The 21,202-nt window shown below is 51.7% G+C and overlaps 1 protein-coding gene across 4 annotated transcripts in view; it reads right to left on the bottom strand.

Moving 5' to 3' along the window:
* Window positions 1-8,750: 8,750 nt before the first annotated feature.
* MLLT1 (MLLT1 super elongation complex subunit) overlaps window positions 8,751-21,202 on the bottom strand; it is a 68,948-nt gene continuing 56,496 nt past the window's right edge. For 3 of the 4 annotated variants that reach the window (XM_045831210.1, XM_045831213.1, XM_045831214.1), the window contains 7 exons: window positions 17,113-17,200; window positions 14,903-15,011; window positions 12,413-12,512; window positions 11,978-12,049; window positions 11,706-11,777; window positions 11,397-11,483; window positions 8,751-10,640 (listed from right to left, as the gene is read on the bottom strand). In XM_045831210.1, coding sequence (XP_045687166.1) covers window positions 10,515-10,640; window positions 11,397-11,483; window positions 11,706-11,777; window positions 11,978-12,049; window positions 12,413-12,512; window positions 14,903-15,011; window positions 17,113-17,200 — 654 coding nt within the window. In that variant the 3' untranslated portion in view covers window positions 8,751-10,514. Of the gene's footprint in view, window positions 11,484-11,705; window positions 11,778-11,977; window positions 12,050-12,412; window positions 12,513-14,902; window positions 15,012-17,112; window positions 17,201-21,202 lie in introns of all 4 variants that reach the window. The other variant, XM_045831212.1, reaches the window with a different exon arrangement.

The following is a 21,202-nucleotide window of genomic DNA, read 5'->3' as shown; positions in this document are numbered from 1 at the left end:
AAATAGATGAGGTCAAAAATGGTTTTGAGCAGTGGAAAAAAGTCTCGATAGGTGTGTTGCATCACACGGATAGTACTTTGAAGGTGACTGAAGTTTAAACATGTAAGAATAAAAACACCTTTTCATAAATAAATTCCAGGTGTTTGGGGTTCCCCCTCATACGTACAGGCAGACCAAAGCTGATGTGGCATGTCCATGGCCTTAGTCCCTGAAAAAACATTAGTGGGGGAGCAAGGGAGGGGCCATCCCTCAGGCCAGAGAAGAACAGCCCAACAGGACAGAAGAAAGAAAACTCCTGGTGTCCCTTCAAGTCCTAGAGACCCAGATGTAGCCCAGAGCCCTTTTTTTTTTTACAATATGAAATCATAAATGGATCAGGAATACAGTAAGCCAGTCCTGGCTGGTGTGGCTCAGTTGGTTGGAGCATTGTCCTGTACATTGAAAGGTCATGAGTTCAATTCCCAGTCGGGACACATACTTAGGTTGCAGGTTCGATCCTGGGTCAGGGTGGGTAACCGATGGATGTTTCTCTGTCTCTCCCCTTTCTTCTCTAAAATTAATAAAATTGTGTCCTAAAGCTTTTTTAAAAGTATAAGGAACCAAATCTTAAAAATAAGAAATATATTAAGCCATTCTCCTTGCAAAAAAATTTAATGTAATGTAGGTAAGGCGTAAGTCAGATTTGAGGCCCCTCCTCATCTGTCTGGCAGGTTTTCATTTTTTAACATGTAAGTTCAGTCAATGCTCTTATTTACCAATTCCATATTTGCCCAATTGCTAAAATGTATTTGAAACCCTGAAATCAAAGCTGCTGGCGCTTTTGTGGCCATTTGTGGACACGCAGAGCGGTGAACAATTTGAATTGCCTGACATCCATGTTTCCTGCTCAAGTCAAGTAACACCCTGCCTCTCCCTTCAGCTCACGCTGTAAAAGCATGTCCTTCGGGGGGTCTATTTGCTGCCTTTATACTTTTGCATTTTTGTTGGTGATTTTGTCATTGAATATAGCCCCTGAGTGCGAGAAGGCTATAATGTGCCTTATGGAGAAAATGTGCCTTATGAGATAATCTTCGTTCGGGTGTGAGTCACGGTGCTGCTGGCCATGAATTTGATGGTAATGAACTAACAATGTGGGTTCAATAAAGTGTCCTTGAGCAGAAACACATAATACAAGGCTATGCATTGATCAGATGATAAAAATGAGACCAGAGACTGCCCGAAGTCTAACCCTGTATTTCTCCTAAGAGCACTAGTTCAGATTTGCTAGTTCAGGGTTCACTGCAACTTCGCAGAACACCACTGGCTGCATGTGCACACGTTCATTTTCATCAAACCCTCCCCCGAGGACGTGTTCACTGATTTTAGACAGAGGAGGAGGGGTGGGGTGGGGAGCGAGCGAGAAACTTTGATCGGTTGCCTCCCGAACACACCCTGACCAAGGACTGAATCTGCAACCTGCGTATGTGCCCTGACTGGGGATCGAATCTGCACTTTTGGTGCTTGGGATGACGCTCCAATTCACTGAGCACCGCCCCCCCCGCCCCCTCCCCCCCCGCCCGGCCAAGCTGAGAATTCGTTTTTACACATAAAAATCTATAAAAGAGATCTCCTCCCTTCCAGGCAGGGGAACGTTAGCGCAGTGGTTGGGGATGGAGGGTGGGCAGCTGCAGGGGCTGGCGGGCGGCAGGCTTGGAGGCTGAAGTTCCGAGCGGTGGGGGGAACACGAAGGACCAGTGTGAAGGCGCGGTGTGGCTGAGGCTGGGTACACTGAGCAGGTGTGTAAAGATACTGAAGAAAGTAGAAGCTGAGTTTCTCACTGCCAGAGGGGAAATTCAGGAGAATTAGATTTGAATTGGAGGTACGAGTAAATTCATAGTTTTATAATACAGATATAGAAATATAGATATGTGTCTATATACTTCTTCCTTTCCAATTTGGATGCCTTTTATTTCTTATCTGATGGCTGTGGCGCAATATAACTTAATATGCCCTCGTAGACTGGAACATCATCTTTTTCAAGTTAAAAAAAATTGAGTTTGGCAAGGGAGGGCTTTGGAGCTCACAGGTCCCAGGCTGCTGTGAAGAAGTAACATGGGGCCAATTACGAGGCCCAATTTGGCTCATTTACACGAGAAAAGCATGGCCTGAGTCTGCTCCTCGGGAAACAGCAGATGAAGCCAAGTTGAGGGTCATCCTACGAAATATAAGACCTGTGCTCCTTAAGACTGCCCGGGAATGAAAGTCAGAACGAGTGGAGAACTGTTTCAGATTAAAGGAGTGTGCGGAGACACGTGATCCTAGACTGGACCCGAGAGGGACAGAAAGAAGGTGTTGTTGGATTGGTGGGGGGAAACGGAATGGGATGCGAGGCCTGGACAGTTGCACAGCAACGCCATCTTCCTGATCCGGAGGGTTCGATCCTGGCCGCGCAGGGCACCGTCTGCCACTCCGGAGTGCCGTGCGAGTGGGTCACTCTCAGAGAAGGACTAATGGTAATCTGAGGGACGGGAGGATGATGATGGAAGAAATGCTGGTAAATGTTAAATTGGTGAATTTGCATAAAAGGAGACTTCTCTGTACTGTTTTAGAAACTTTTCTGTAACTCTGAAATTTAATATTTCAAAATAAATTATTTAAAAGACACACTGGGATACCTGTCCTTGATTTTGCTCCCACTTGAAAAAAATAAGCTACAGACACCTTCCTCTGTAACAACAAATTCCACCACCGCATTCCTTCCACTGCCCAGCGCACCAGAGTGCGGACTTGCATGGCACTCACCCGTTCCCCCATCATTTCATTCCCGCGCATTTCGTTGCTCCCACTTGTTAACGGAGAAATGCCTCAGAAATGCTACAGTGGGTACCTTCCTACACGACGCCCTGTGCACACAGCACATCTGTTCAGGTTGCTTCTTTGTTACACCAGATATTCTTCTGACATTTCAATTGCAGTCACGAAGGCCAGCATGGAGTTCAGGCAGTTAACTAAGCTTACAGCTGGGAGAAACTCCCAGCTGCTTGAGCTAGTGTAATGAATGCCTGTACAGTCTCAGCACAGCTATCCTGACAAATTCAGTCTGATTTCATATCGTTTCTCCTTCCCTGGTGTTGCACCCTCAGAGTGCAATCCCATACACGGTCCCCAGGGATTTTGCCCAACATAAATTAGCCAAATCTTGTAAGTCATTTGCAAGTCTTCATCTCCAAGGTCTCACTTTGTAATTGGCCTCCTGGAGCACTCTGATGTCTGGCTCCAATTAAAGTGTGGAGGCAAGGAGGTGTATGGGGGCTATTTGCATTAGACAGCAGTAATGGCTGGCAAGGGAAGCTGAGTGGAATTGGAAGTCGACAAAGTCATCTAAATTCTCCCACGTTACACCATTACAATTCTCAGGGTACCGCTTTCCTCAAATAATACTCTGATTTTCACACAAGATCTGACAAGGCTGCGAATTTACTCCACATTATGTAATTCAGCAAACTGTAGCTGGGGAGAAGCAAGAGGTCATGGAAGGCATCCACAGAAACGGATTCTCTGAGCATGATTTGAGGTGAGAATTTGAACTCAGAGCCTATTTTTTTAAATTCTCACCCAAGAATATATTGATTGATTTTAGAAAGAGAGGAAGGGGAAGAGAGGGAGGGAGGGAGGGGGAGAGGGGAGACAATACAATACTATCATTCTCTAAGTTCTCCCATGTTGTCATGAATAACCCACCTGCTCAAAGTCCTTGGGATTCTGCTGTCTCCCACAGTGGTCTACTCTTCCTCACGTCACTAGATAGATCCCTGCCTTTAATAAAAGAGCAGAGGTGGAAGATTTCTGATTAACAACTTACCATTAAGCTATATAATCAAGACAGTGTAGTACTGGTGAAGGGATAGCCATGCAGATCAATAAAACGAAATAGAGTGTCCAGAAGTTACAGTTCACCCTTACGGGCAACTGATTTCTCATAAAGGTGCCAAGGGAGTGCAAATAGTAGTGGGAAAAAATGGCCTTTTCAACAAATTATGCTGGAATAGTGTGCAAAAATAAGTAAGAGAACTTACAATGGCGGTGAAAGAGCACCAGGTGTCAGTCCCGTGGAGTGAGACCAGACCTCGGTTCAGCAACTTTGGTACTTGAGTTCTGGCTGAGACAGAATTCAGAGCCAAGACTCAGACTATAAGAGAAAGTTTATTGAGGAAGTCACAGAGGTAGAGGAAGTGACCTGCAGAAGGAGATCTAGGCTCAGGAACAAGTGGCAGAGGCAAAGCAAGGGCCCCTGGAGCTTAGGGGGGAGAGGCAGGCAAGGAAAACACGCCTGGGGGCAGGCAAGGGGAAGGGGCCGGTGTGCTCTGCAGAGAGGGCAGCGGGGTCCTCCGTCCTGAGGGCTCTCGAGGGCAGGGGCTTTAGGGAGGTCCCAGGGGAGGGTCTCAACAGACTGTCCGCTTTCCAGGCATATCCTTTCAGGGTCATGGTCTCTCCACTGACTGGTTGGCACCAGGGCAGGGGGTCATTAGTATAATGTGTACAATCATATATATATATATATATATATACCAAAAAACCCCACAAAACTGGACTTCATCAAAATTAAAAACTCTTGCTTTTCAAAAGATACGGTTAAGTAAATGCCAACTTTGAAAACAAAAAGACAAAATATTTAAGAATTATGTATCTGCCAAAGAACTTGTAGCTAGAATATATAAAGAGCTCTTACAATTCAAGAATAAAACGACTCAATTTTAAAATGAGCAAAGGATTTGAATATTTCTCAAAAGATACACAAGTGGCCAATTAGCACTTGAAAAGATGCTCAATGTCATGAATCATCAGGGAAAAGCAAATCAAAATCACAATGAGATACCACTTCATATCACTAGGATGGAGAAAATGTAAAAATCTGAAAAACTGGGACCCTCATACGTTGTTGGTGGCACTATAAAATGGCACAGCCACTTTAGAAAGCCGTTTAGAAATTTCTTAAAATGTTAAACTCAGTATGTTTGACCCAGCAGTTCAACTTCTAGGTATATGGCCAAGAAATAAAAACCTGTGTCTATACAAAAAGTTGTACATGAATGTTCCTAGAGGCAATATGCATAATCACCCAATGCTGGGGTTGGGGGGGCGGAGTCCAAATGTTCATCAACTGATGAATGGTAAGCAGAAATAAGAGAATACCACTCAACTGGAGAAGTGAATGAACTACTGAAACATGCAGACGAACTTATTCAAAGTAGAAGCCAGGCACAAAAGACTACATGTTGTATTATTGCATTTATATGACATTTCTAGTAAAGGGAAAACTATGGAGACAAAGCAGATCGGTGGTTGCCTGAGGTTAGAAATAGAATTGATCTCATGCTGAATAAGGAAACTTTTCAGGGTGATAGAAAGTGTCCTAAAATTACTATGGTGATGGTTTCACATCTGTATGAATTTAGTAAAAATTGTAGTACTGTACTCTTACAATGGATGAATTTCATGCTTTGTAAATTATAGCTCCGAAGAAAACAGGAAAAAAATCACTGGCAGGCCTGGAAGAGCATGCTGCAGAGACAACCCCTCGTTCACCAGCTGAGAAGGTTCTGCCACTTCTGTAACAGCTGACGGTGGAATCCCATTGCCCCTACTGTGGTCAGGAAAACTGCTTATGCCCACAAAGCTGCTGAGTCAGGAAACTGCTGGCTAGAGCAGAGAGCTGATGCTACCTTCACTGGCCCCATAACCACATCGTTTCTACCAGGACCACCCTGTCTCTTCCCCTCACAGGACTCACTTCCAAATCAGTCATGATCAGTGGAACCCGAGTCATATTCAGAAACGACCCTGCATGGGATTCCGGGGAATAGCTTTTAGCTTTCCAGCCTCTGCTTGTTAGAATGGGGTTGGGATCCGTCGTCAACCAGGTCAGTCACATGCCTCTGAGCCCAGACTTTTCACTCTGCTTCACGGAACTCCATACAATACATAGTCTCCTGTGTCTGGCTTCTTCCGCTTTGCAGAAATTCATCTGAATGTATCAACAGTTCACTCATTTTTTATGGTTGAGTAGCATTCCATTATTATTTGAATGTAACATATTCACATGTGTATCTTCTTTAGAGAAATGTCTATTCCAATTATTTGCCAATGTTTGAACTAAGTTATTTGCCTTTTTATTATTGAGGTATAAGTGTTCTTTATACTCATATATTCTGGTTACAAGTCCTTCATGCTGCTTTTTTTTAAAAAAAGATTTTATTTATCTATAAAGAGAGGGGAAGGGAGAGAGGGAGAGAAATATCAATTGGTTGCCTCTTGCACACACCCAACTATGGGACCTGAAACCCAGGGATGTGCCCTGACCAGGAACTGAACCAGTGACCTTTTGCTTTGTGGGATGCCCAACGAACCTAGTGGCAATGGTTAGGGAATCCTTCATGCTGTTTTAATTACTATAGCTTTATGTTTTGATTTTGGTAGGACAAAGCCTTCCTTCATATCATTTTATCTAGTGTTTTTTTATCTATGTAAACTTTAAAACCAACTCCTCATATTCCATAAAAATTCCTATTTGGATTTTGATTGAAATTGAATTTTATAGATCTGGGGAAAAATAACTTTTATAATATTGAGGCTGACCATTCATTAAGATGGTATATCTTTCCATTTATTCACGTGTTTTAATAAACCTTAACAATTTTATCCGTAACTATCTTACATAGTTTTTGGTAAATTATTCTAGCTTATAATTTGTGTTTCTATTGTGGATATGATTTCTTCCTTTCTAGGTGGTTATTGTTGATATATGGGAAGGAACAAAGTTGATTTTTTTTATGTTAGGATTATATCCAGACACTTCATAGCCAAACTATTTCTCAAAATGTATATAGGCTTTTTACATAGATCAGCATATCTCTGGCAAACATTTTTCGCTTCCTTTTCAATATTTGTTCATCATTAAGGAAATACAGATAGCTGATTAGATTGTCAAAAATGCTCACACTCAGTACAGAAATATATGTATTTTCTCAATGATTCTCACCCTGGCCTCAGAGCCTCCAGAAGGAACACAGGCCTGCTGACACCTCGATTTTAGCCCCATGAAACTGATTCCAGACTTCTGAACCCCAGAACTGTAGGAAAATAAATTTTTGTTGCAAACAAAAGGCACCAGAAACAAAAGACACATCATCCTCAAAGGGGCAACGAGACCTCACAGATGACTTCTCAACAGGAGCAATGGAAGCCAAAAAACAATGGGATGATGTTTTGGAAGTAAATGGTCACCAGCCTAGAATTCCACACCTAGTAAATGTATCCTTATAAAATAGAGATGAAATGAAAATATTTTCAATAAACAACAGCTGAGAGAATTCATAACTGCACTGAATGAAATGCTAATGAGAACTCTTCAGAATCCAGGGAAACGACTGCATAGTGAACCACAGAAAGACAGAAAAGTGACCCAGGGGGCAATTATGTGGGTAGATACAAATAAACTATGAATCTGCCATAAGCAACAACACACACCTGGGCCTGAGTCTCTGAAATGCACCTACTAGCTGTACTGAAGTAGGCAGGCAAATGCTGTTTCTTCATCTGTCGATGGGGATTCTGATGGCAGTACCGACCTTGAGTGGTTGTGAAGAGTCCATGAGATCTTTTTGTTTTTAACCCTCACCAGAGGATGTTTATTGATTTTAGAGAGAGTGGGAGGGAGAAACACTGATTAGTTGCTTCCCATATGTGCCTGGATCAGGGATAGAACCTGCAGTCTAGGTATGTGCTCTGACTAGGGTTAAAATCCACAACCTTTTTAGTGGCGAGGGGGTGGGGTGTATGGGACGATACTTTGTCTTGAGCCACCTGCCCAGGGCCATGAGATAACCCTTAGTGCTGTGCTTGGCCTGCAGCTGTGTTTTTAACACACAAGTATTCCCACTGCATTGTACAGGTGTGGGAAGTGTGAGAACCACTGTAGCCTCTTTCACTTGGACCAGAAACTGCTCCAGAAGGCCTGCAAAACCTTTCTGTGGTAGGAAAAACAAGGATGGCAAAGGCCACAGCCCTGATGTTGCAAAGAATTTTTGGCTGTCAATTAGAAGGGGAAGAAACCTGCTCCTGAGTGTGGGCAGCTGTCTCCCCAGCTGCTGTGGGCTCGGTGGCCAGAGCGTATCGGCCTGCAATACTGACCACTTGGCAGTAGAAGTTCTGGCTCCTCTAGTGGAGCCAGGGCCCAGAGTGAACAGGGCTGCTTAAATGGGGTCCGCAAGAGCTTTGTTGCCTTGGGGTTAACTCCACTCTACCATACTGAGTCTAGAGCAATACACACCACGGACAAACTGACAGATGGGCACCCTAGTGTCCAGCAAAGAATGTCTTTGCCCACATTTTCCTTTCTGTCTAGCTTTCAATCAACACATCCATCGATCCACCTCCTTAAGTTAGACTTGCTTTTCAGCCCAAACCTTGCTGCCAGGATCCAAAGAAAGAACATATCAAAGGCAAGACCTGAGACCAGTTCTCCACTGTCTTGTCCCTCACAGATTCCTGGCGGCACCATCTCTTCCTCCAGGAAGCCAACTCTGCTCATACTCTGTCTTCCCTCCTGCTGAACCCCAGGCTTGGTCCCAACCCTGTCACCTCTTCCTGGTTGTTGATCTGGAGGCAGTGAAACATGGAGAGGGGACAGGGAACCCCCAGGGGATTTTGTGGTCCCACCCGCCAACTCCAAGGCAGGAGGAACCAAACAGATGCACAGGTCTGCACACAGGTTTGCTTTCCCATCTGACTTTATTTCACTTTTTTTCTATAAAATTCCTCCATAATTTCACAATTTAACAAAAAGTTTAAAATCCAGGACAGAAACAATCCTGTAACTTATTACAAACACAATTCTCCTTATTCCTTTTATCCAGAAGTTGGTCTCAGGCTGGTTAAGTGTCCTAGTTCCTAGTGAGACACAATCTTTGTAAAAACCCTTATGGGTAAAAAGGTATTCGATACCTTTTGCTTTTAGGTGTCGGTTTACATTTTGTTCAGGAGATAGCGCAACACAGGGATTTTCACTGGGGGCAGAGGGCTTAACACTAAACACGTGGCAATCACAAAGTGCCTGCCCCTTCCTATGGAAGCGTCCCCAGAGCCCTCATGGGCCCAGCTGCCAGGCAGCTGGGGGGAGTTGGGGTGGGGTAGAGGAGCAGCCAGGAATGCTGTGGTTGGGGCCCAGGCTGCCTGGCATGTCCATCAGGTGGTCACGGGCCAGCATGTGCCCAAAGCAGCTCCAGAGAACAGCACTAGAGGCCTTCTGGCCAGAGGAGGTAACTGAGAAATGGGTCGGTGCTTCCGAAGGCCCTGGAAACAGCAGGAAGCGCCAGATGCTGCTGACAGTGAGGGTGAGCCAGAGAGCCTTTCTCCAGTGGCCTCTGGTGAGAGCCCGGCTCCAAAGCAGAGGGCTGCCTACGTTGCCACATGGAGCCTGCAGCCCCTTCCAGGAGATCCTCATAAAGGAGAAAGACTAGTCCCCTTGAGCTGAGGTTCCAGCCTGTTACCACTGGCAGCCTCTGTGCATAGAGGGCCAGGCAGCTGCTGCCTTCTGAGCAGCCCGTCAGGCCAGTCCCTTCCATCCAATGTACTGAAAAATTTCCAGAGAAGAACAGTGCCCGCTCTGGAGTATTGCTGGCCTGCCTGGAGAAGAGGGTGGTGACAGCACAGGGCCTGCCACACAGGCCTGACCTCTTCTTAGTAACTCAAGGCAGCAGGGTCAGGAGAGAATACGAGTGAACGGCGAGGAGTCATGATGGTTTCCCCTGAAAGCTCTTGGGCCTTCCCCGAGAGTTCTGGGGATCTCACCAGGAAGGCCAGAGCTCAGGGAAGCCTTGGAGGTGGGGGTCACCAGGGAGTGCTTAGGGTTTGCCTGACAGTGGGTTGGAGAGAGAAGGTGAACCCACATCTGGGCCCCTAGTCCTTTTCCCACATCTTGTTCACGGCAAAAGTTGGGGGGAGGGCAACGGGAGGAGCCTTGATTCAAGGTCTCGGGGAACAGAGGCTGAGCAGACAGGCTCTCAGGAGCCCCACCCAAGGTGGACTGACTCTAGGAGGGCATTCTGACACTGGAAGGTGGGCCAAGGGAGGAGAAACCAGCCTGGCCCTTGGAGAATCTCAGGTGTTCGAGGAACTAAGTCTCAGGGCTATGGACAAGTGTGAATGGCAGGTGTGGGAGGGCCAAGCCCAAACCAGAGAGGGACAGGTGTGCCAGGGAGGGCCTGCCACTGGCAGAGCCTGGGCCTGAGGAGCTGGCTCTGCGTCCTGATGCTCCTGGAAAACACTCCACAAACTATCACGTCTTATTTGGCAAAAGCTCATTTTTTTTCAAAGTTTGAAGACTCAATCAACAGAGGAGAAAGAGGATCCTATGGAGGGAAGGAGAGGCCGAGGCCAGGGGCGCCGTTACAAGTGGGGGCCTGCAGCTGGCTGGAGCCTTGGGGGGGGGGTCTGCCCCTGGAGATGGCTGCCAGTCTGACCAGGCGCCCGAGGACCTACTGCTCCATCGTAGTGTTCACGGGCCCCGGGCTGTGCCTTCTGAGTCCCGGAAGGAGGACGAGGCATCCTTGTACCACTGAGGGAGGATTCCTCCAGAGCCAGCTGGCACTCCGGCTCGGCCTCTAGCCCAACGACAAGACCAGTGGAGACATCTTAACCTAAAAGTCCCACCTTACTCACCCCCCACCCCCCACGTGCACTGCTGCCACAGAAATGCACACCCAGAAACCGCTCTGGTACCTACAGTGCATACATACATATATAATAGGGAGAGGACTATACAGCACGGAGTCCCAGCACAGTGAGAGCCGACAGAGGGGCTGCATGCGGCTCACATGGAGGACGAGCCAAGGCCTGGCCTGGAGCAGCTGGACCCTCTAAGGTCCTGGGGTTTGGTGTGTCCAAACCATGTGGGGAGGCTGGAGGCAATGCCCCAGCTGCTCAGAGATGCCTGGGCAGTGACACTGTGCCACGTGCCCCACCATGGAGCAAGGCTCCCACCACCGGACACATTTCTTCCCCTACAGGAATGAAGCCCAGTGCTGCCTCCAACACAAGCCACTTTCCAAGGAGGACCCAGGTGACGGCCCCTGAGCAACAGGGAGCAGCAACAGCAGCGCTGACCTGGCCCCCCTCGGCCCCATGGCTCCCGGTGAGCTGGTGGGGAGGGCAGGCCGGGAGCCAACGAGGAAAGTGCAGCTGGCCTTGTGGGCCGAGGACAGGGCGGTCACTAAGGCAGTGCTGCGGGCGGGTGAGTTGAGAGAGAGGAAGGCAGGCAGGGCCCGGATGTGGCTTCCCGGGACCCCGATGACAGGGGCCAGGCACGCGGCCCAGGGTCATGTGGCCACAGCCTCCAGGTAGCTCTGCAGCTTACGCACGGTGGTCTCATCCAGGGAGAAGAGGTCAAAGTCGAAGGTGGTGTTGGTGACATTGAAGTGTCCAGTCTCCTCAATCAGGTTCACTATCTGGAAGGCAGTGGCAGGGTGGCTTCAGAGGACAGGAAGTTGGACTGGTGTGTCCCTCACCCTCCAGCAGACCCCCAAGAAAGAGGAGGAAGATCCTTGGGGCTATAGCAAGGGGTTCCAGCAGCCTGCACACCTTGCAGGCACCCCCCGCCCCAGGTACCCATGTGTGATAACCTGAGTCCTCAGCAGGGCCGAGGGTAAGGGGGGGCTCTGTCTTAATACCTGCTGCAGCACGTTGCGCTCCCGGAGGGCCATCAGCCTCCGGTGCAGCTCCACCAGTTCATCTGTGTAGGCCTGGAGGGTGTAGACAGACACTCAGCAGGTGGCCTCAGCCTATCCCACCACCCAGCCCTGAGGGAACCTGCCCGCGGTCCTGCCCATCTCAGCTGGGTTCCTGGGAGAGAAGCTGGCCCGGTGCTGCTGGGGCTCATCTAGGCTCGCCTGTCCAGTTCTGGAGCCCCAGGGTACCCCCCACCCTGCCCGAGCCCCCCAACCTTGTCATATGTGCCCCTCTTGAGGATCTTCTCAGGCTTGCTGCAGGACTCGGGGCTTCTCCGGCCTGATGCCTGCAGAACAAACTCAGGTCTGCTCTCAACCCTTACCTGTGCCCCTCCCAACACCCCACAGGTTCTCCAACCTCCCCAGGGCCACCGCTGACTGTTCAGGGCCAGCCCAGACCCCTGGGGCTGCCCATCCTCCTTTCTCTGGCCTCTTTCTCTAAGGGAAGCAGACACACCTCTGGCGCCTGGGGGTGAACCAAGCCTCTCTCTGTACCCACCACCCTAAGCCTGGGACCATCAGACAACCCCAGACCTAAGACCAATAAAGGCCCAGCCCTCAGCCCTGCCTCCAGGATGTGACTGAGACCTGCCCACCAGCATGACTTCCTTCTCTGGGCAGGAGTCCCCATGAGTGCCCCCTGAGCTCACCTTGCTGTTGGGTGGTGGTGGCTTCTTGGAGGGAGGGGGCTCTCGGCTGGGCAGGCAGGAGTCGGCACTGTTGTCACTGTCGCTGTCACTGAAGCTCAACCTGAACAAGTAACATGACACTCTGTCAGGCCTCCTGCCACCCTGCTGCTGCTGGACCTGTGCCTGATAATGGAAGACCCCTCCCTACAGGACAAGCATGCCCCACTAGACCTCAGAGACCAATGTTACTTAGCTCTGGGCTGCCACTGTTGATGGAAAACAACAAAAAATGTTCCGGTTCGGCCTTCAAAGGGCAAAGAACCCAGAGCCACAGGCGTGCACTCTAAGAGGCACATCCCCACGATGCAGGTCTCCTGGGGCCAGCAACCAGGTAGGACACCCTGCAAGCTGGAAGGATGGGCATGTACTGGGTTCTGCTCCTTTCATGTGGTCCTGCTGCTACTCCTGCAGCAGGGGGTGGGGGGCAGCCTGCAGAGTGAGTCCCCTGAGAGGAATTGCAGTTTCCGCCTGAGCCTGAGCACTTTGGTCACCGGGCTTCCTCAGTCCGGGAGCGGCCCTGAACGCGGTGTGTCTGGTGGGGGCTCACCCTCGAACCTACTGGGGGAGGCCCTGGGTCGGTCTTCAACCTCTGCCTCCATGTCCTCACCCATAAAATGAGGCCCTGGGAGCAGTACACAGGGGAGGGCGGGCTCACAGCAACAAAGGTCACTACTGTCTCAGGAAGCGAGGACGTGACTATCACAGTCTGAATCCCAGGCTAGCCAGAATGGGGAAGCCCCTCTTTAGAGTCACAGTTCTCTCTCACGATCTCAGCTTGGATAACACAGGGTGGTCCAGTCCTTTTGACTTTTTCCAAAATTTCTCACAGCACAGCGAGAAGATGTAGAGGAAGCAGATTTTTCTTCACTGCCCTCCCCGGCCCTCCCGCTGGGAACGGCCTACTCCCCTGGGGGCCTCCCTTGGGAGAGGCTCTCTCTGCAACACCCAGGCGCTCACGTACATTTGGGACTGATCCAGCAGGGGGAGCCTGACGACTGTTCCTCCCTCACACATCTGTGACACAGTGAACCCGCCTGCTGCCTTCTCCCTCTGCCTAAAATGCCTCACTATGAAAACAGTGCTAGGAAGTGCCAGGAATGCTGTGTGAAACCTGGGCCTCGGGGGCTCCTGTCTCACTTCCCTCCAAGGTCAAGCTGTCTGTTTCCTCAGGTAAACTCCTTCGGTAAGGAGCAGGCCCCGGGGCCCCTGCTCTCCTGAGGCCCAGAGCTCTCTCTCCCTGACTTCCCAGCTGCAGATCACTCCAGTGGGAAAAGCAGGCCGTGCTTCCTTGTTGCCCAGGCACCACTACCCCATCAGCCAACCCAGGATCAGCCCCATTACCCTGCAGACAACTCGAGTCCCCCTCTTCCCAGGGTCCACCAGGCAGCAGCTGGGACATGGCAGACTACAGTCCTCCCCAGGGAGCAGACCAGGATGAAATGGGGCTTGGCCAACTCCTCCCAACAAGCTGCAGCGCCAAAGCAAGGTCTACGTGGCGCCTTCCTGACAATGGATGCCATGCCCCTCGGTGCCCAGGGAAGCCCTACCTGGGCCTTCCATGTCTGCCCCTGCAAAAGGACGTTAGAGTTGCTGCATGCTTGGCCCCTGCACTGCTGTGGGAGACCCTCCAGAACAGCACCCTCTCAGCTCCCTCCACCTAGCATCCAGCAGGAGTCAAAGCTGAACGCTGACAGCACCAAACAGGTGAGGTCGTTGCCATTAACCCTGTCCTGGGAGACAAGCAGCCTCCTTCAGCCTGTCCGAAGCTAAGTGGCCACTCGAGAACTCTCCACAGCCACACTCTTTGGATGGTGGGTTTCACCAGCTACACGGACAGACTGCCTATGAGCACCGTCTGGCATCCCTGTGCCTGGTGGATGTACACTGGGTGCACATCCAGGCTTAAAGGGCTGCTGAGGCTTGGAGGCCTCAGCCTCCCAGGGAGAAGGGGCCAAGTTGGGGCTGAATTGGGGCCGAATCTGGGTTGACCAAGCCACTGAGCTGGGCTGACTATGCTTGCCCCCATGACACACACATGGGGGTAGGGGAACAGTCCCAAGGCCCAAAAACAGAGGAACCAGCCCACCTCTACCCACCCCCACCCCAACTCCTGCCTCAGATCAGGGCTGGTCCTAGGGCTGCTAGGCAATGCCTCTCCCCATTTCTCAGATGGCGACTAGACTTCTTTCCCTCAACATCCCACCCCTTTCCACCGTGCAGCCCACGCCTACAAACGACAGGAGAAAGGATGCCACCTAAGGCCCCTGCACTTCAGGAAACAGGAGACTGTCCGGCCCCTAGGCAGGGCATGGCCAATAGGCGCAGATGCTTCCTTTGCCCCCACCCCAGGGACACTCCTGCCCTAGCCTCTCCTCTTTGAGGCCCCACAATCTTAGTAGAGCCAACAAGGTCCGCCACCCCCACCCAGTCATCCCCCACCAGCCCAGGCACCTGGAATCCCTCCCTGCATTTGTCTTGCCGGCAGCCTCCTCGCCTGATGAAGAATCATCCTCGTCGGACTCCTCAGACTGCAGGTCCTCCACCATAGAGCGCAGGGGTCCTGGGGAGGGTGGCGAGGAAGAGGAGAAAAAGGAGGGAGGTCAGGGCTCTACTTGGGCCCTGTAGGGTCCCCTCCACCTCCAGGGCCACAGAGCTTCTTGACACCACAACCTCCGAAATGTACCCATACAAATCCTATGAATACAAATCCCTCTGACCACATGGGGCCTGCCACCCATCTTCAAGGGCTGTCTCCAAGGCTGCCCTCTGCCTAAGGAACCCTCTAGCCCCCACATCCCCTACCTTCCTGGCCCTGCTCACAGGCCTCTGGACCCTGGCCTGAGGCAGGACCACAGGGCCCTTCCATTGTCAAAGCCAAAGGAGCAGCCATCCTCTGCTCCTAAGCTCTGAGATCAGAGCCTCTGCCCGGAGCCAGGACCAGGCAGCCTTGGGGAGGACAATATGGCCAGAGCCTAGGGCCACAGGATCCCCCACCAGCCTGTGCCCCCACTCAAGCCTGACCAGTGCCTCAGCAACCCCCTCTGCTGCTCCCAGCCCACCATCCTCCCCTTTCTCCAGAGGCACCTAGTTCCAGTCCCCTACAGAGGCATCTTTGGTTTATATTCCGGTTACCAAGGCAACAGAGGGACACAAAGCCCTCAATTACCTTGGTCATGTGATCCCACTTCAGCAGGTCCCCCCTCCCTTCCCCATAGATAAGAGCCCTCGGAGAATCTGGGCTTCCAGCACCCATCCCCCAGGCCCCTCAGCAACTGCACATCTGAATTCCAGGTCAAATGGTCCGCCCCCCACCCACCCTTTATGATCTCTTCCTCCAGCTTTCCACAACCCTTAAGAGAGGATTCTGGGAGGAGACTGTGGGTCCAATCTACCAGAAGAAATGCTTCCGGTTTGAGGGTGAGTGGCAGGGTCGACAGGGCTAGTGTGCTCCATGCCACCCTTTTCCACCTGTGTCCTGCAGGCTGGGAGTGGCCAGGCCCGCCCTGCACCTAAGGAAGGCCCTCCCTAGTCTGGGGCAGCCAAGTGGGCCTTATACCCTTTCCCCCTAACAGCGTCCCCATTCCTGAGGTCCTACAGGGAAAAGGCAGAAATGCAGACTATTGAGTGCCAGGCAGACCCACTTTCAAAGCAGAGCATTCCTGCCCCGATCCAGGAGAGCTATCCTGTGATGGGACAGGGTGGGCAGGGCTGGGAAAGGAGCTAATGCTGCCTCCATCTGGGAGGAGTTGGTGAGGAGGGTGTCTGGCTACGGATAGAGCACAAATGAAGGTACAGGACAGGGGGAGGTTAAGAATAGTATAGGAAATGGAGAAACCATGTATGACCCATGGACATGAAGTAAGGGGGTGGGGGTGCTGGAGGGAATGTGAGTACCAGGCAGAGGGGGATAAAAGGGGAAAAAAAGAATGGGACAACTGTAATAGCATAATCAATAAAATAAGCTTAAAAAGAACAAACTAAAGCAAGATTTAAAGACTCTTAAAGAGACTGAACAACTATAGAATAAGCCATTTATACAATCAGAAAAAGCAAAATGTTACATATTTTGGAATCATGCACACACACACACACACACACACACACCCCAGAAAGGGGCCCATCCCCACTAGCCTGCAAGCTCCTCATCAGCACAGCTTGAAGCCCTCGTCACACAGACAGAACATCCTGAGGGCCCAGGGGACAGACACTAGAAGGAGTAGCACTTCACACCACTTCTGCTTTTCTTTTCAATACACCCTCCCCAAGCTTCTACAACCTATGAATGTGGCTCTCTGGGGGCCCAGTCTAGGCGAGCAGTAGAATACTGAAAAAAATGCCCAGGGTAAGTTCAGCTCAGGCATAAGGCTCCTGCCCTCCCCATAGCTCCAGGCCCCCCTTCATCACCCTCACCCTCATCCCTCATTCTAGGCCTTCCCCATCACCCCCAGCCCTGGGGCAAGGTGTCAATGGGTTTCTCTGGCAGTGGCAGCAGCTGTCAGACCCTGCTGAAGCTCATACGTGAAGTCACCAGAAATTACTAGCAAACCTCTCTGACTGCACAACAAACCCAGAACCCCACCAGCCTCCAGGCAGCATCAGGGCAGCTCCCACAGCAGTGAGCCACTGGAAACTTCCCGTCTCTTTCCTTCACCATTACTCACCTTGACTGTGGTTCTGAGATGGCTCAAAATCCGAATCCGAACTGGAGTCAGAGCTGGAGCTGGAGTTGGATGGGCTCGACTGGGCGGACTTCACCCCACAACAGGGGTGGAGTGGGACAGCGGGGAGAAAAGACAGGAATAATCTTTCAGTCCAAGAAAAAGGAGTAGATAAGAAATGTGCTCTGGTAGCGGCGACACCAGATGGAGTCTTCCCCCAGATACGCACTCAGAAGGTGACAAAGGCACCAGGCTCAAGGCACACAGGAGGGCCCTGCACACACACTCCTGAGAACACGGCTTCCAGGGCCCCGTGCATGCAGCTCCTGGCCCCAGGGCACCACCACTTTTCGTTCCATGTGCAATGGCCTTTCTTTTCCCACTGAGGAACTTCAAATTTCTAGTGATTCCAGGAGAAGAAGCTCACATCACATCTCTAGTTTTCACATGTGCCTAGGCAGGAGGGCAGGGAACTAGGCTCTCCATGAAAGGGAGGGTGTAGCATGTCTGTCTGTGGGCCCTGCCTTCCTCCTCCTTGTGAGGGCAAGAGCTGGCTATGGGGGCTGTGGTGCCGTGGGGAACAGAGGAGAGGTCCAGAACAGGAAAGGAGGGTGCAGAGACCTAGCCTCTCATTCTGCCCCTTGTCTCCCCACTGCCAATCCCAATGCTGAGTGATGACAAAAAGCTATCTCCCTGCCACGTGCTGCCATCACCTCCCAGGTGCCCTGAGGTGATGATCAGTGTGTGTATATGACAGGCAGTTGAACACAAGGTGGACTTGAGCCTGGCCCCACTGTACCCAGAGCCCCATCACATCTCCCTCCTGCAGCCACCCACCCAGACTCAGCCACCAGGGGACAGTAAAAGCTAAATCTAGGCCACTAGGCCTTAGGATACATGGGGGTAAGATGAGGAGGGTTGCACTTCCCTGGGTGAAAAGGAACTGGTTACTACAGACCCCTATTCAGGAAAGGAGCCTCTGGCTTCCCACATGGAGCACCAAGCTAGAACAGGGGCTTTGTTCCAGCCAAGTAGCAGTTCAGAAGGTGCACATGGCCAAGCAGGCCACAGGTCTATGGCACAGGCTCTGAAGGGCAGAAGGACAGTCTTCCCTGGACCAGAGTTCCCCAGAAACCTGGGAGGCTACTTTACCCCCAGCAAGCCTGTTCTCAGGGTGGGACCATCTGGAGAAATGGAACACCTTGAGCACTTGGGACCAGCCACCCACCCCTGGGAGCCCCACCTTGTCAAGAGAAGAGGGGACCAGGAGACAGGAGAGGCACCTTACAGTGTCTGCTCAGTCCTGGCATGGGTCATGTGAGAGGAGACCCCAGGAAAGCAGGGGCTTAGCAAAGTCCCTCCTGATGGTCTTTGGGTCCAGGGCAGCTCCCAGCCCGCAGAGGGGACCCAGAAAGCCTCAAGTCTCTGCTCACTCAATAGATCCAGAGAGTGATCAGGCCACCTAGGGACAGAACACTTGTCACCTGAAGAGTTAAGGGGCCTCTTTTCTAGAGTTTATCTGGGCCTAAACCACCAGCTCCAGACCCTACTACCAGTTCCCTCATGATGGCTCCAAGCTGGAGAATCCTCCAGGAGAAACCCAGCCCAGATTACTATCAACCACTGTCCACTGTGGGGGTGCCACACAGACAGGCATGTTTCCCCAAACCCCCAACAATGGGCCTGGAGCCTGGTGGGCCCTCTAGCATGCAGATTTAAGTTCTAATTCTGGTTCAGGGGTCTTGGTTCTGACCCTGGCTTTGTCACCAACTGGCCAAGGCCATCCTTGGCTTTGAGACTCAGGACCCCTTATCTGTAAAAGCTGCCTTGCGGCCCCTGCTAAGTGTGTGTGCCAGCCACCAGCATGTGGAGGGCAGTGCCCACCATGCCTCTGCTGTATGGGGCAGAGAACCTGGAGCCAGGGGCGTGAGCAGAAGGTCCACGAGACTGCCAAAGAACAGCAGGGCCAGGCCAGGGGCTCAGGGCAGCATGGTAGGGAAGCGGGAGGGGAGGCCATCAAGTCAAATGAGCTCAGATGCATTTGTCCCTTTTCCTTCCACATAAACCCAAGGGGTGGAAATGGTTTCCACCCAAAGGGCCTAGAGGTGTGTGTCCAAAAGCCCATGAGGGGTCACTGTGAGTGCTACTGGCAAGTGCCAGTGCTTGGCCACATGCAGTGTCCAGGAGGACAGAGTGGCCTTTTGTGCTCTCAGTACTCCTGCCCATGACTGAACAGAACCCTACAGGCCAAGGAGGCCACGGAGAAGCAGCTGAAAGAGCTGGGGAAGCTGGGGGCTCGGCCCGGGGACTCAGACAAGGAGCCCCCTGACACCCTCTTGGCCAAACAGGAAAAGGCAACTCAGGTTTCATGCCACAGCCAGAGCTTTCCAGAGGTGGCACCCCATGCAGCCTCCAGGGTGGTATGACCTGAGATCGTCAAGGAAGGCTGGGAGGTCCAGGTATGAAAGGCTGTCTTGCCTCCTCCACTATAGATGTTTGTGCCTCACCAAGGTCCTAGGGTTGGGAAATGTCATTGAGTCACAGTCCTGCAGGCCTAGAGTCCCCCAGGCACCCTGCTGGGGGCCCAGGTCTCACACCTGCATGGGGCTTGAGTGGCTAAAGTTTGTCATTCAAAAGCTTCTCAGAGCTGGGATGCACTTCAGCCAGGAGAAACCCCCCCAGGCTTCCACAAAACTCCAGCCTCAGGTCATAGGTACCCAAGGACATAGACACCAGACATCCAGCCCACCGAGCAGCAGTGCTGGGGGAAGAAGGCTTCCAACACAGCACCCCAAGTCTCACAATGATCACAGCTGGTCATCAGTGTGGACACCTGGGGCATCAGGCAAGGCCTCCATCTCTTACCCAGTGCAGGAACACCACCCTTGGGTGCAGAAGGGACTCACCTGGAAGCATCTAGGGCGGAAGGGAGGGAAAAGCACCTGCTCAGAGCTCCAGATGCTAAGCAGATGACACATGACAGACCGAGGTGCTATTTAGCACCTAAAGAACCTTCGACAGCTGAATGGGATACTGAGATGGCCCTGGATCGCCAGGAGGCTTCCAAATAAGAAATGTTCCAAGGTCCTGCTACCTTAGGTTCACTGGCAGACAGTGACTCCTGGCTGTGAGAAATGCTGGGCACATGGCATCACTGGCCCCATGTGCATCCCCTACACCAGTGGCACACTGTCACCCATGGACTGAATCATCACCCCCAGTGCTGTTGCCTCCGATGGGGTACCCTCCTGGAAGCCACATACTTATGACACTGGTGTTGCTGATACAAAATAGCTCTAGTTTCATTTCCGGCAGTCACTTTCAAAGTCCCAGTGGAGCCCTGAGCAGCAGAGTTAGCGGCAAAGCTTCAGCCTTTGAGAGTGAATGAAGATTTGGAAATAGCAAAAGGCCACTGAGCGCTGGTGTGGTGCTACAGGTAAAGGGATCACTCATTCACCCACCCATCCATCCACCCACCCATCCATCCACCCACCCATCCATCCACCCACCCAGGCACCTGTTCTCCGACCACCAGATGCCAATCACAGCACTCAGAGGACATCATCACCTGAGGCCCCAGGGGGGTCTGGCCACCCAGTCAGCAATCTGGCTGTGGGGTCCTTTGTGGTTCTGAGGGTCTCTCACGGCAACCTTCAGAGAGCTACCTGGAAACACTGCTGCAGAAGGAGCCCAGAGCCTCTCACAGTGACAGAATGCCACTCTCGCAGAGGGGCTCTGGCCCATGCTTAGAAAACTCGAGCCTTGCCTAGTCAAGACCCCTGTGTCCAGGCTGCATGAACAGGAGTGGACAGGGGTAGGAGTGGTGAGGCCTCAGACTCTACTGGTCATCTAGGAAGGCAGCTGGGTGAGACTCAGTGGTCAGCGTTAAACTTCCAGACTGTGGAAAGCAGGATGGAGACACAGGTCTACCCTGCTGGCAAAGCAAGTGAATTCTCTGCAGACAAACCACATGGTGGCTGGGGAAGGGATGACAGTGAGATGCACTCACTCACCCTGACCCCAAAGCGGCCATCAAGACCCTGGGCCATGCAAGGGGCTCCCAAGGTAAAGAACCTGGAACCCAGGTATCAGA

The sequence above is a fragment of the Phyllostomus hastatus genome, unplaced genomic scaffold (assembly GCF_019186645.2).
Source record: "Phyllostomus hastatus isolate PE091 unplaced genomic scaffold, TTU_PhHast_1.1 phas_contig_159, whole genome shotgun sequence".
In the NCBI taxonomy this organism is placed as follows: domain Eukaryota; kingdom Metazoa; phylum Chordata; class Mammalia; order Chiroptera; family Phyllostomidae; genus Phyllostomus; species Phyllostomus hastatus.
This window is presented reverse-complemented; position numbering and strand designations above follow the sequence as displayed.